Source organism: Elephantulus edwardii, unplaced genomic scaffold, assembly GCF_000299155.1.
Source record: "Elephantulus edwardii isolate Elephantulus edwardi_28Jun2011 unplaced genomic scaffold, EleEdw1.0 scaffold00225, whole genome shotgun sequence".
NCBI lineage: Eukaryota > Metazoa > Chordata > Mammalia > Macroscelidea > Macroscelididae > Elephantulus > Elephantulus edwardii.
In genome coordinates, this window is record NW_006399975.1 from 3400193 (window position 1) to 3416603 (window position 16411).

Genomic DNA, 16411 nt, shown 5'->3' on the forward strand with positions numbered 1-16411 from the left:
AAACAAACAGATTTGTCCTGGAAAGGGTTAAGCCGGTGGCTCCTTGGAGGCAAGGATTCTGGGGCTTTGTCTGACGTATTTGGACATGTTGTAAGGAAAGACACATCCTTGGAGAGAGACATCATACTTGGTAAGGTGGAGGGACAGCGCAGGAGGGGAAGACCCTCTATGAGGTGGATTGATTCAGTGACTGGGGTAATTGGGATGGGTGTATCAGAGGCCATGCGATTGGCACAGGATAGAGCTGGGTTTAGGGCTGTTGTACATAGGTTCACTATGAGTCGCAAATGACTCAACGGCACATAACAGCAACAACAACAACAACATCATATGTAATAGCATTAACCTTTGTTGCCTTTAACTTCTTTTGTCTGTATTTTGTTTGCTCCTTTACTGATCTCACATTTATTGTGTGTTGCCTTTGTTAACAAGCCTTATTTGGATCTAAATATCAAGTTCTTCCTCCTACGTTGTTATTGTTATGTGTCATCTAGTTGACTACGCGTTATAGAAACCCTATGTATGATAGCTCTGAACTTTGCTCTGTCCTGATCCGATCCCACTGTCTCTGACACACTTAGCCTCATTACTCCAGTTACTAGGTCAAACTATCTCATCCAGTGTCTTCCTCTCCTCCAATGTCTCTTCACCCTTCCAAGTATGATGTCCTTCTGCTAAGACTAGTTCCTCATGTCAATATGCCCAAAGTATTTGAAACAGAGCTTCAAAATCCTTGTCTCCAAGGAGCAACTTGGTTTCACCCTCTCCAAACAGACCTTGGAGTCCATGATATGTTCAATACTATTCTCCAGCACCATAACTCACATCAGTTCTTATTCTGTGATCTTTGGACATTGTCCAGCTCTCTGATGCATTTTAAGTAATTGCAAAGACCATGGCCTAGATTAGTCTCACCTCAGTCTCTAGACTGACATCCTTGCTCTTCAGTACTCTAGAGAGGTCCCAGATTTTCCTAATGCAATTCTTTTTTTTCCCTTTATTGCTGGTGCCAAGAGTGTTGCTTGTAGAAACAAGCAAGCTAAAATTTTTAACAATCTCAATCCCTTCTCTATCTGTCATGGTTCTGTTGACTGGCCCAGTAGCGAAAACCTTTGTTTTCTTGATGTTGAGTTTCAATTCATAGTGCAGACTACAGTTTTTGACCCCCTGCAACAGATGCTTCTGGTCCTCCTCCATTTTCAGCAAGCAAGGTTGTGTCATCCACCTAACACAGGTTGTTGATGAGTCTTCCTCTAATCTTGATGCCACATTCCTTTTCATAAAGTCCAGCCTCAAATATGATCTGTTCTACATACAGATTGTAAAGGTATGGAGACAGGACACATCCCTGACCAATTATTTCCTGATTTTGAATTATGAAGTGTTTACTTGCTCAGTTCTGATGACTGCTTCCTGGTGGCCCAAGTATAGTTTTCTCATGAACGTAAGCAGGTGTTCTAAAATCCCTATTCTTGTAGTTAGCCATAATTAATTGTGATCCACACAGTCAAATGCCTTTGCATTCCTCTGGTACTCTCTGATGTCAGCTAAGATACATTTGACACTGGTGATAATTTCCCTAGTGCCACGGCTTCTTCTAAACCCAGCCTGTATTTCTGGTAGTTCTCTAATGATATACTGTTTCACTTGTTTTTGGATGATGTTCAGGAGGATTTTACTTGTGTTTGATATTGGTTTGATAATTTCCACACTGTCCTATCACATTATTTTAGAGTGGGAATAAGTATGGATCTGTTCCACTCAGTTAGCCAGGTGGTTGTCCTTCAGATTTCTTGGCTCAACCTGGTGAGCACGTCCAGAGCTGTGTCTGTTTGTTGAAATACGTCAGTTGATATTCCATTATCTCATGGAGCCTTGTTTCTGTAATTTCCTTCAGAATAGTTTCAACTTCCTCCTTCACCATGCCACTTGAACCTGAAACAGCTTGGCCAACTCTGGAGCAAAATGCCCACTCTCTTTCTCCTTTAACCAAGTTTATTGTATTATTTGCTTATCATATCAATTGAATAAGAATAGTAACATGTTACAAACTAAGACACCATTTTAAATTTTAAATTTCACAGTATCCCTTATGTGTGTTCAAAGGAGTGCCTCTTAGTCTATATCTATAGGGTCTGTGTGAGCACAATTAAGTATTCTGAAATTCTTAACCTTTGCGCTGTTATCCATACTTTGTTGTGAGCCACAACGTTTAATTATTTTGTAAAGTCAATAAAACATCTATTATTATTCTCTCTTCCTAGTATAATCTACTTTCAGTTAATATGCATCTGAATTAACAATGATGTCCCTTGTTCCAAACTTTCTTTTAAATTTGCCTTAATTTCTGTTGCTTCCTTAATTAAGTTACTGCTCCATCCATTTTTCAGTATCTCCACCAAAATTTTGCTTGTCTGTGATAGTAATTATTTTGTTCAAGAATTTTTTTAAAGAAAATTTTTATTTTATACTTCTTTATGGACAAAGTTTATATGCATAGTTTTTCACACTAGATCTTTTTTGCAAGAATATTTGCACTCCATTGGCTCACTTATAATTGAGATAGATGGGCAGAAATTACACATCTCTTCTACTTGTTTGGGCTGATGTTTTTCTTTCAAATTTCTTCTCATAAATAGAAGAGTGCTTCCACCATCACTTACTTTATTTCTTGAAGCATCTCATTTGAGTTATAGCTTTTCCTGAAGTGTGTTGCTTATTTATTTTGTTTTTATTGTTGTTTGAGTTTGTGTGATTTTGTATCTGTGCCTTTTGTACACCTTGGTCTTTTTCTTTTAGTTCCGTTGATTTTTTTATCTTGAGCTGAAATGGTTGAATGTTGACCAGTTCTTTGAGGTACAGTGACTCTGAATATTCTTTTTATCTTCTTTTGATACTTCCTATGTCAGTCAATATTTTGCCCTTAAAGTTCATTCATGTTGCGACTTGGTTTTGGGCTTATTTTGTCTCCTTTTTTTCAGAACTGACTTTGAGAAATGCCAAGCATGTTTTTTTTTTTTCATTTCTAACTTCAGATTATTTTTGAACTTGTCATTTCATTGTATTTTGTTTTCCCAAACTGCCTTTTGAGGTTGTCTGCTCACCTCTCAGATTTCTTCATTACTTTCATTTACTTTGGCTCTCTATTTACTCTATATTCATGAAAAAGTTTCCCATTTTAAGATATTATGCTTGGCGTGAAAGATGGGAGCTCTGATGGCATAGCCATCCCAACTCTCTGGCTGCTCAAATCCACCAATGAATATGAGAGAGAAATATGGGAAATCTCGGATGCAATTTACAGTCTAAAAAATCCAACAGATGATATACTACGAGTTTCAGCATAATGGCCTTGAGTATGAGGGAGTAATGAGTAGAAGTTTACAGTAAATTGGTTTTCCATTCAAACACATTTTGTTTTAAGACATTAATTACAGTTCCCACATTGTCACTTCATTCTTCCCACTTGCTCCCTATTATTTTTATTTCTTTTCATTATTCTGTCTCTTCTTGCCTTCTGAGTCTAGTCCCTGGACAAATATTCCTCTTTTGATTTTGTATGGATTATCTAAGCAGAGTGCCATCCTACTGTTTAGCACTCACATTTTAATCTTGTCTATTGTTTGACTGAAAGTTGAGTCATTAGGTTGAGTTTCGTTTCAGGCTCAAAGATGGACCTAAGTCCATAGTCTGAGAAGTTTCACTAGTCTCTGTAGATGTACGGTTCTGACATATTTATGATTGTGAGTTTTGTCCCATGTTTTCTTTCACTCTGTCCAGGACCTTCAACAGTCATCCCTTTTACAGTAGTCAGCAGTTGCAGTGAGGCACCAGAATTCTTCTCATCTCAGGTAGTGGAGATTGACATTCACATGATCCATTAATTCTTTGGGCAAATAGTTTCTTCAGATCTTTGATGTTGTCATCTCTTTTTTGTGCCAGACAGGAGGAGGCCAATAGTTACACCTTAGATGGCTTTTAAGACTCTAGTGGATACTCAGAAAAGCAGGATGTAGAACATTGTGTTTGTGTAAAACTTTTTGTGTCAAGGCTCTAGTGGATTCTCAGAAATGAAAGATGAAGAACATTGCTTTATGACAATTGGCCTTGATGTTCACTGAGTTTGTTTCTTTGGCCCTAGGAGATAATGATGTTTTTTTTATATTGTCTCATAACCCTTCTTGTTTGGTTCAGTGCATGAGATCTGTTTATGAAAGGGTCTCTGAATTTTTAAGGAATATATCTCAAGTCATATTTTGGCTTGCAAGGACTTATTTTCATTTTCTTTCATCTTAAATTTGCATATAAGTGATTGATTATCATTTTAACAATGGACTTTTAAATTTGTTCTGACTGATGACGTCAAGCTTCTCCGGGGTTTACTTCCACAAACATAGTTGAATTGATTCTTTTTTTATTCCAGATATACATTTCCATTGTATTTTGTTTATACATGCTATTGAAAAAAGTGTTATCTATTGAATAAACTATTGATCCTTCAAAGTTCCATCATGTGTACCCTGATCTCATGTCTATCAGCAAGGCTGTGCTTTTCAACTTCCTATTTCTAACTTTTACATTCTAATCACTGAAAAGTTTTGAAAATGTAAAATATTATAGTTTACTATTTATTTGCTGAAGGACTTCTGGTGATATACTGATTATGTATTACTCAGCTTGTTGAAAGTTTAATAGCTTAAATCCATGGGGAAAAAGATTTACTATCTACTTGAGTAAAAATATACAGCCTTGGAAACCTGAGGAAGGGTCAGCTAAGAGTTGGTAGGGATGTAATGCCAGTTTGGTTTGTTATGTGGGGGTTGGCATTTTTGCTGTTGTCATTTACCTGTGAAAGACTCCTAGTGCTTACTTAACATATTGAATTGCTAACAGGGTGGCCAGGGGTTTGAGTCCACCACATACTCCAAGAGAGACAGTTATGATTTACTGTAAATCCTTCTGTAAAGGTTTACAGCCTCAAAAGTAGATGGAGGGTCACTATGAGTGGATTTACTTACTTGTTGAGAAGAAGCCATGGTTGTACTGCAGCATTTTAAGTGTTTGAGGACTAGTCAGACAGTCATTAGTTCAAACGCACCAGCTACTATGTAGGAGGAAAATTAAATTTGCCATTTATATAAAATCTCTTTTTTAATACTTTTTAAAATTTTGGGTTGTTGTGTTGTTTTGTTTTGTTTTTTCCATTGACTTTGTGTTTTATATCAGACCCATACATTTTGTTTTATAAAATTAATCACCATTGAGCTATGACCCTATTGCCACCTCTTTTCAGATCCCCACTGGATCTTTCCCAATTCCTTCACCCCCTCCCTCTACCCACCACACTTGGGTACCCCATGATTCCCCTGCACTGCCTCCTCCATTCCTGTCTTTGGAATTTTATATACATATTACTAGTAGTCCTTCTGTTTCTACAATAATGGTTTTATGCAGTATTTGTCCTTATGAGACTGAATTAATCCACACAGTTATAATGCTTCCTAGCCTCTCCCGTGTTATAGTATTTTTTAAAATCATTGCTCTTGAGTGGTTCATAGTATTCCACCATAAGAATGTACCACAATTTCTCAAATCAATAGTCAGTTGATAGACATTTGGGCTGTTTCCATATTCTTGCTATTGTGAATAGTGCTGCTGTGAACATCAGTGTACAAAGCTTCATTTGTGTCCCAGTTCTATTTTCCTTGGTGTACATTCCTAGCAGTGAAACAGCTGAGTCATATGGAATTCCTGGTTCATCTTTTTGAGGAAATGTTAAAATTGCCTTCTCCAGTGCAGTTGACCATTTCATAATCCCACCAACAATGTGTGGAAGTTCCAATCTATCCATATACTCTCCAACATTTGCTTTCTATCCTGTAAAACTTTGCCATGGCTACTGGGGTAAGGTGGTATTTCATTGTGTATCCAATCTATTTTAAAATTTTCTTCTAGTTTGGGTATTCAATGCAAAACTCAAATTTTAAATATATTACCTTTGATTATGTAAATTTTTTATGTTGTTTTGAGATTTTTCCTTTAAGAAAATGTAAATATTTTCATAACCCCTAATTTAATACATTGATGTACAAAATTTTGTCATTCTGTGTCCAGTCTCATTTCTGTCAATAACACCCTGTTTTCCAACTTCCTTGTTCCCAACTTTTGCATTCCAATCACACATTACCATTAATTTGTCTTGCTTTTATGTTTGGAATTTCATGGTTGGTTTTGGGCTGCAAAAGTTATTAAAAGTCTTCTATTTCCTCCTCTTTGGCTCTGATAGTTGACGCATATATTTGAATGACAGTGGTATTAAAAGATCTTCCATGTATGTATATTGATATTATCCTGTCACTCACAACATTGCATTTCAAGATGGATCTAGAAATGGTCTTTTTAACTATAAACACAACCTCATTTTTCCCCTCACTTTTTAATTTCTGGCATAATCATGTGATTGTCTTATTGGAAATGTCCCATGTCAATCCTCTCATTGCATCAGTGCCTAGTATGCCAATATTCATGTGCTCTATTTCTTCCTTAACAGTGTTCAATTTTCCTATATTCATACTTCACACATTCCATGTCCCAATTACTAGTTTCTACTTGCAACTGTTCCTTCTCCTTTGTGTTTCCTAATATGAGGGTTCACCTCTAGTGCTGTATCTCTGCTAGTTGGAGGCAAGGACTCTGGAGGTCTAACCCACACACTTTAGACATGTTTTCAGGAGGGACCAGTCTTTGGAGAAGGACATCATGCTTGGAACGGTAGAGGGTCAGTGCAGGAGAGGAACATCCTGGGTAAGATGTATTGACAGCAACTGAGATAATAGGGGTAGAGGTGTTGAGTCACAGTCGACTCAGTGGCACATAACAAGAAAAATTTAGTTCATTAGAATAAGAAAACCAGGAATTGGGATGCTCAAAATATTCCTTAAATAATGCAAATAAAAACAGACTGCCACTGAATCCATTTCACTTCATAATGACTATTAATGATAGGGCATGATGTCCTTCTCCAAGGACTAGGCCCCTGGCCACCTGCCCAAAGTATGTCAGGTGGAGTTTCAAAATCCTTACCTCCAGGAAGTGGCTTGATTTCACCTTCTCTGGAATAGACCTGTTTGTACTCCTAGCAGTCCATAGAATATTCAACACTCTTCTCCAGCACCACAACTTAAAGGCATCAATTCTTCTTTTTTCATCCTTAGCTCTGACACATAACAAGTAATTGCAAAGACCATGGCCTATATCACATGCACACTAGTTTCTAGACTGACATCATTGATCCACAGTACTCCAGAGAGATTCCTGATAGCAAACACTCCCAATGCATTATCATTTGATTTCCAGACCACTGGTGCCAAGAATGTTAATTGTGGAACCAAGCAAACTGAATCTGTTAACAATCTCAATTTCTTCTCAGTCTATTGTGAAGCTGCCGATTGGCCCAGTGGTTAGATCTTTGTTTTCTTGACCTTGAGCTTCAATCCATATTGAAGACTACAGTCCTTGACCTTCTGCATCACACACCACATGTCTTCCTCAGTTTCAGCAAGCAAGGTTGTGTCATCTGCATAATGAGGGACTGCAGGAGAGGAAGACCCAGAATAAGATGGATTGACTCAGTGACTAGAGGAATGGGATTTGGTCTGTTGTAAGTAATGAGATTGTTTCAGGGTAGAGCAGGATTCAGAGCTATTATACATAAGGTCACTATGAATCACAGGAGATTCGACAGCACATAACAACAACAACATTTATGACAGAGTAGTACTTGTCCATAAAATTTTCAGTACTGTAAGTCTTTACAGAAGTAGACTGCTTCCTCTTTCTCCACAGAAGGCCTGGTAGGTTCAAAAGTTCTGAACTCTGCGTTAGCAGCTGTGTTCTTTAACTACTGTGCAATAAAGAACTTCAATAACACAAACCAAAACTCAAACCTGCTGCTGTGATTCTGACTGATGATCACTTTCCATTCAAGTTTCTGAGACTGTAAATCTTAACATGAGGAAACAGCCTTTCTTTCTCCTGAAAAGTAGCTGGTAAAATCAAACTACTGACCTTTCTGTTAGCAACTCAACAAAAAAATGTACCAACAGGGCATCTTTCCACAACAATAAAACACAAGGTCTAGTAGATGTGTTTCAATGGCTGGCTTTGGAGTTAGCAGCTCTGCACTTACTCTACTATTTCAATTTGTCTGATTCCCAGGGTGGTGACTTACTCTCCCCATTAAAAAAAAAAAAGTCACCTAAACTGTCAGAATGAAATAATCCACTTGCTCTCATTGTATTGCTTCTTTTTCCTCTCTCCCTTAGACCATCAAAAAAGTAATTGCATATACATTCATGTCACCATTGATTTTTCCATTGTAGGAGCAGCAGAAAAGAGTTCTAAGCATGGTGCTGAAGATAAGACTCAGACCATTATAACAGCTATGAAAGAGAGAATGAAGATCAGGGAGAAAAATAGGCCAGAAGTATTTGAAGTAATTCAGGAAATGTTTCAGATTTCTAAAGAAGATTTTGTGCAGTACACAAAGGCAGCAAAACAGAGTGTACTGGACGGGACCTCTAAATGGTCAGCAAAAATAACCATTACAGGTAAAAAAGTCTTCTTTATAACTTTTTTCAACACTGAGATATTTATGTTTTAGACTTCAGAGATAATAATAATTATAGGCAAGATGAGAAGTCTTTTCAGTCTTGACGTTGTGGTACTAGAAGTCCTCTTGGTACTTCAAAATTTTAAATTAGATACTGGATAATTGAAATAAATTAAGTCTCTGTCAAAGCTCTTCCAGAAGGAGTGTGTTTCTGTATCCAATTGTATTCATCAATAGCCTGCAGTTTACAGGAAATTAGCTTTGTTGCTACTTGCCACTGATAATTTAAAAGAATTGTCAATAATTTCTTCAGTCACATTTTTTCAAAGTCAGGAAACAAATATCCCTCAATCCTTCTGATCTGTGAGTCAGACAGTTTGAGTTTAGCGATGTCTCATAATGTGAATTAAGTTACTCACATTATTAACCTGAAATGCCTATATATCATGCTAGTATTTGCCAAGCCTGTTGACTTTCTCAAATTGAATTTATAAGACAAAATGTAGATGCCTCTTTTATTGGCTTTACTTGATCAATACTGACAATAAACACATAAACAAATCCATTTCAAGTTGCACACTTTTTTGCATTGTCTTTGCAACTTTATTTCTTTATAAATACATGCATTAGTGTGCGTATGAGTATACCTAGCTAGTTAGATTGTTAAACAGATTGTTAAATGGTAAATGCAAATATTAATCAAGACAAAATTCTAATGTTCAAAACATTAATTCTTTGTTTAAAAACAATTTCATTTTAAAGTTCTTTTGACCATGAAATGCAAACAGTGAGTAGATGTATGCTAAGAAAACAGAATGACAGGAATTTTTTTTCATAATCCTACCAATTTTACATAGTCATATTATGTTATTTTTTGGGTTTTTTAAAATTTTGTTTTGTTGGTTTTTCCAGTGGTTTCTGCACAAGGCTTGCAGGCAAAAGATAAAACAGGATCGAGTGATCCATATGTTACAGTTCAAGTTGGAAAGAACAAAAGAAGGACTAAAACAATTTTTGGAAACTTAAATCCAGTATGGGATGAGAAGTTTTATTTGTGAGTATATAATACAAAACTATTACAAATTAATGCTTATATTGTAAATATTGCACATATTTAAATATTTTGGTTAAATCAAAGGAGACATACACAGTATTTAAGTAATAATTGTTTCATGTTTATTTTAATCCTTTAGGCCCACGTAATACTCTCATTATCGTTATTATTTAGTCTTCATCTCTGAAAGTAAATTAATACAAAGTGTATTTATGTGTAGTTATTTTTTAAAAAGGCACAAGGAAGAGAACTGTAATGATCTTAAAAGTTTTATTAAAAAAAAAAAAAAGGATATTTTAAAACTTGAGAGGACCCAACCTAGCCAGGAATTTAAAAACTTAATTCACTAATGCCTTTCCATCTGAATATTTATGAATAAGGTAATGAAAAGAACCCATCTTAGGGGGCAGGACCACACATATGACAGCCCAAAGTGATGAAATGGTTAATAACTTCGGTGACTTCATTCTCTGTTTGGCCTTCCTGTTTAAGCTTCATATGTATTGTACTGAACAAGAAAGAATATTTTTTTCTGCCAAAATGTCTTTCCTTTCTTTCACTCCTTATATTTAGATAGACGTAAAATTGTATCCAAGTCTGTTCGTTAGTTAAACGAAAAAGTGTGTTAAAGACAACTCTTTCCCCCCCTTTTATTCTCTCTTATCTAATAATTTAAACCTGGATTTTACTTAAAATGCTAAGTAAACAAATCCATTGCATGCAGCTTGTTGAGGCTGTGGACAGTAATCCAAAGAATGACTGAGGATTTTTGCATAGAAATAGGAAAAAACATTTGGAAGCAAATTACAGAAGGTATAGTGTAAAGAGTTCAAAGAACTTAGATGATTTCTCCCTTCTGATTGATGGGAAAGACTTTGATCATGGCCTTTGTTTGTTGTAGAAACCCAGAAGTCACACACACACAAAGAGGCAAATATAATTCCTAAGGCCATTAGAGATCCCCACAATAAAAGTAAGTAAATAATGCAGCAGGCTTAGGATCACAGAAGGGAGAGGAAGGAAGATGGGAAATTGTAAAGCAAGTGACTGTCAGAAAAACAACTTCCTTGCCATACACTCATACAGACACAGTATGCAGAGGACTTCAAGTTTTGCAGGAAAAGCTGAACATCTGAATTTTTTTATTAAAAAAAATTAATGAGATAAAAATTACAGAAAACAGTTTGTGTATTTTTAAGTATATATAATGTTACTTCCTCATGAGCTAGTGATAGTTGGAAGGAGTGGCATCCGCTTTCTAAACAACATGTCTCCAGAAACTCTATGAACTTTTGTAAATGAGGACAGTTAAATATGAAGGCTTCAGGCCTTTTGTTCATAGGGTTGTGCTCCACTCAAAGGCCATCAGCAACAACACAATAACAAGAGTCGTAGATAGATAGATAGATAGATAGATAGATAGATAGATAGATAGATAGATAGATAGATAGATAGATGATAGATAGATGATAGATAGATAGATAGATAGATAGATAGATAGATAAATAGATAGAGACTGAGAGATTGAGATTGATTGACTCCACCATCTGCGTTGGGGGAAAAGGATGGACAGTCTCCTCCCATTCAATTATGTGCCTCTGAAAACCCATCAGAGGGTCAGCTATGGGGTAGTTCTGACACAACAATCTGGTAGCTCTGATGGCCAGTAGTTAAGGAGTTACACTGGCAGTGCAAAGGCACAGGGTTTGAGTGTGCCACCCACTTTTAGCAAGACAGACAGGCATTTCCTCCATGTGATTTACAGCCTCTGAAAATCTGCCAGGTCAGCTAGAAATCTGTTCCAACTTGAAGGCAATGAGTCAAGTTGTCAACACCCTTAAATGGTTCTTCATGGTATACCCTCCCACCTCACACCATGTTGAGGCAATTACAAGTTCTGAATGCTGTAGAGAACATTTTATTTTGTGTTATATAAGTGGAATTATGCAATATATATTCTTTTTTCCCCCAATATATATTCTTGAATAAGTATTTTTATTCACTTAGCTCCTGTGAGCTGTTAATTTGTAAATAATAAAAGGTGCCATCCCTGTGTTAGGGAGCTCTGGTGGCCTAGTGGCAAGAAGCTGCACTGCAATCTTATAAGCACACTGTTAGAGAATATACCAGCAGCTCTGCAGAAGGATTTACAGTATCATCCTGTGCGATTAACAGCCTCTGAAAACCTACCCAACAGTCAGGTGTGGGTTGGTTCCAACTCTGTTGTACACAAAAACAACATCCATGTATTAAGATGTATTCCAGACTATGATCTGAACAATGTTTATGAGACATTGTGTATTGATTTTCATGGCCCTTTTTAAAGACTGTCTGGTAATTGGGTACAACCTGTCCCGTTTGGGCATGTTGTTTTAAACACGTGGCACAGTTTAACAGGATTAGATAGAACCGAAGCAGAGCAAATTGGAAAAGTAAGGGCTACCCATCCATGCACACACCTGTTTTTATTTCAGCGTGAAGGAATCAGCCTAGGGAATAAAAAGTTTGAAAGTTTGAAGGAGTTTGTTGGAAGATTCAGAGAGCATGAAGTTTCAATCACACTGAACTGGGAGCACGGTTTTGAATAAGTGAGAAAGGGAAGTGTTCCTGTGCCTGTTTGTGGGGTCCCAGCCTAGAGTGAATATTGAAAAGCTGTAACCCAGCAGGATCAAGCCCTCCTCTTGAAATGTCTTCATGGAAGCACTGTGTGCTTTTAAGTTATGGAAAAGATAGTCCATAGAGAGATGGTTCTTAAGTGGGTATAAAAATGTAGCTATCTGAATGCCTGTATCTGTGAAAAGTCTTTCTGTCTTTTGCCCATTTTGTAATTGGGTTTCAGCCTTTTTCTTGTTGAGGTCCTGTAGGATTCTGTAAACCTTTGTTAGGAGACTCTTGTTTGAGATGGCATTGCCAAATGTCATTTCCTAGTCAGTAGATTTTCTTTTCAGTCTATTAGAAAAGGTTTCTCATGCACACAGGGACCAAATCTTAAAAAGGTCCTATTTATCAATGTTATCCTCGCCTGTTTGAACATTTCTGATTGTATTTTCCATTCTATTTATCCCATAAGCTAACCACAATGAGATACCAACTTACCCCAGTGTTGTTGTTGTTGTTGTTACGTGCCATCAAGTCAATTGCGACTCATAGTGACCCTATGTACAACAGCCCTAAACTCTGCTCTGTCCTGTGCCAATTGCACTGTCTCTGACACTGTCATCCCAATTATCCCAGTCATTGAATCAATCCACCTCATAGAGGGCCTTCCCCTCCTGCACTGCCCCTCCACCCTCCCAAGCATGATGTCCTTCTCCAAGGACTGGTCTCTTCTTGTAACATGTCCAAAGTATGTTAGATGGAGCCCCAGAATCCTTGCCTCCAAGGAGCCACCTGGTTTAACCCTTTCCAGGATGAATCCCTTTGTTTTCCTAGCAGTCCATGGTACTTTCAATACTCTTCTCCAGCACCACAGCTCAAAGGCATCAATTCTCCTTCTATCCTCCTTGGTCATTGTCCAACTCTCCGATGCATAACAAGTGATTGCAAAGACCATGGCCTGTATCAGACACACCTTAGTCTCTAGAGAGACATCATTGCTCTTCAGTACTTTGGAGAGGTCCCTAACAGCAGACTTCCCCATGGCAATATGCCTTTTAATTTCCTAGCTCCTGGTGCCAAGAGTGTTGACTATGGAGCCAAGCAAACTAAAGCTGTGAATAATCTCAATCTCTTCACCATCCATCCTGATGCTCCCAATTGGTCCAGTAGTGAGAATCTTTGTCTTCTCAACATTGAGCCTCAATCCATATTGGAGACTGCAGTCCTTGACCCTCTGCACAAGCGCTTCAAGTCCTCCTCAGTTTCAGCAAGCCGGGTTCTCTGCACATCAGCAGAGAATTGCCAGAAGTCCAGGCTGGGTTTAGAGGGGTTCATGGTACTAGGGATATTGTAGCTGATGTTAGATGGATCTTAGTTGAAAGCCGGGAATACCAGAGGAATGTATATCTGTATTTCATTGACTATGCAAAGGCATTTAACATTGTGGATCATAACAAACTGTGGCTGACTCTGAGAGGAATGGGAATCTCAGAACACTAGATCGTTCTAATGCGAAACCTATACCTGGACCAAGAGGCAGTTGTCAGGGCAGAGCAAGGGAACACTGCATGGTTCAAAATTGGGAAGGGTGTACGCCAGGGATGTGTCCTATCTCCAAACCTTTTCAACTTGTATGCAGAACAGATAATCCGAGAGGCTGGGCTCTATGAGGAGAAATGTGGGGTCAAGATTGGTGGAAGATCTATCAACAATCTGCATTATGCAGATGACACAACTTACCCCAGTAGCAGATGCAAAATTTAATAGGACAGCAAGCAATAAACATTGGAGACAATATGAAGACATTGAAACTCTCATACGCTGTTAGTGGGAGTGTAAAATGGCGCAAACATTCTGGAAGGTAGTTTGTTGTTTTCTCAAAAAGCTGAACATAGACATTCCATATTACACTGCTATTCCACTGCTAGGAATATATCACAAGGGAAATAGAACTGATATGTAGACAGAGATTTGTACACACATATTTGTTGCAGTGTTATTCACAATAGCAAGAACATGGCAACAGCCCAGATGTCCATCATCAAATGACTGGATTATGAAATTGTGGTACATTCACATGATGAAATACTATGCATCATTCAAAAGCAATGATTTTGAAAAAATGTTCTCATATGGGAGAAGCTAGAAGGTATTATGCTGAGTGAATAACTCAGTCTTCTAAGGACAAATACTGCATAAGACCATTATTGTAAAAATAGAAGGATAACTAGTAAGATGTGTATAAAAGGCCAAAGGGAGAAGGAAACGTGTCTTGGGGGATAAGGATAGATGAAGGGAGGAGCAGAGAACCGTGAAGTCTGAGCAGAGTTTGGTGGACAGAGTAGGAATGAATTTGTAAAGATCCAGTGAGGACCTGAAAAGATGGAATAATAATGGACACAGATCAATGGTGAATAATTTTATAAAACACGATGTTTAGGGATGATCATATGAAACATAATGTGAATGAAGGAATGTATGAAACACTATGTTTATTAATGAAACAGTATATGAAATTTGAACACAAATAAATATTAAAAAAGAATAAAATTAGAGAGGGGAAGTCCTAAGAAGGTCCTTTCTATTATAAACTGTTGAGAGGAATTTAAAATGTCAATAACCTGTGTTACGCAGATGACACGGCCTTTCTTGTTCAAAGTGATGAGGACTTGAAGCACTTGTTGCAGAAATCAAGGAATGTAGCCTTCGGTGTGGATTGCATCTCAATGTCAAGAAACAAAAATTCTTAACACTGGACCAATAGGCAACATCAAAATGAGTGGAGAGGAGAGTGAAGCTGTCAACAGCTTTGTCTTTTTTTTGATCCACTGTGCTCTTGTGTATCAGTAAGTGTGAGGATGGCACAGGATAGAACAGGGTTCAGATCTTTTGTTCATAGGCTCACTATGAGTTGTACTGGACTCAATGGGACCTCGTAACAACAGCAACAGCTTGTAGCCCATCTAAGCGGATCTACCTAGCAAGGGAGCCCTGCAGTAGTAGTCTCCTAGTGTGTCATTCACTCAGAAATCCAGATAGAACGTTTGCATGAAGAGTTCTTTGTATTTATCGGAGCAGCTTCCAGAAGTAAGGGGGTAATTAGCACATTTTATCTATTCCATTTAAATCCTTCATCTGTAACACAATGTGGGATGTGTGAGGACAAATAATTTTGTCTAGACAATTAAGAAACCTTCTTACATTTTTTTTCTGTGTGTTTCGTGTAAGTAATAAAAACTACTTGCCATATGTTAAGATAGGTTCAGGTTCTATAGTAACTAATGTGCACTCTATTATGTAATTCATATTAGTTATTGATGCCTTTAACTAGAGGACCCTTGAACACAACCTGGTAAGAAGCAATTTTGTTGTGTTGTCTTCCAATGGTCCTTATCCAGCTAAGAAAACTACCTTCAATTCCTATTGGGCTGAGGCATTTGATTAGAATCTATTTTGAATTTTTCTGCCCAAATGATCTTTCTCCATCTATGGTATGGTGACTAATGGACTGGACTGCTAACCAAACTTCTGTGAAAGAATGTGTCCGTCTGTTTTAATCAAGATTTACAGCATTGGAAACTCTATGGAACCAACTATTCTACTCTGTCCTTTAGAGTCACTATGCATAGAAATTGCCTTGAGAGAAGTGGATTTGATGTTTTTTATTTTTAATTATCATTAACATATGATTTGTTTCTTAGTTTATTATAGTGAATTATACTTGAAGAATTTCAAAAGTTAAAATTTGTGTTCTCAAAGAAACCACACCTGTATTATTTTGTTCATATTGTTGGAGTTGTCTGTCTTGGAGAAAGTGAAACCAAGTTTCTCCTTGGAGGCTAGGCTTTTTTTTTTACCTAGTCACATATCTCTTTTACACAGTTTTCTCCCTCCTCTGTTTCAGTGCAGTATACATTATTGAACACATCTTATTCAGTCTCTCCCCAACTCTGAGGTTAGTCCCATTCTACAACAGTGGCATCATGTAATATTTGTCTTTTAGTGACTGGGATATTTCACTCAGCATATGTTCTACAGAGTCAACCATTTTGAATAATATTGCATGAGTTCCTTGTTTCTTAATGCAGCATAGCATTCCATTGTGCGAATATACCACAGCTTCTCTAGCCATTCGTTTGTTGATGGGC

At 37.3% G+C, this 16411-nt stretch overlaps 1 protein-coding gene across 1 annotated transcript in view; it reads left to right on the plus strand.

The window, feature by feature from the left end:
* UNC13C (unc-13 homolog C (C. elegans)) overlaps positions 1 to 16411 on the plus strand; it is a 912374-nt gene that overhangs the window by 379843 nt on the left and 516120 nt on the right. Inside the window, exons 8-9 of the mRNA XM_006898243.1 lie at positions 8382 to 8609; positions 9524 to 9665. Of these exons, the coding sequence (XP_006898305.1) occupies positions 8382 to 8609; positions 9524 to 9665 (370 nt within the window). The remainder of the gene's footprint in view (positions 1 to 8381; positions 8610 to 9523; positions 9666 to 16411) is intronic.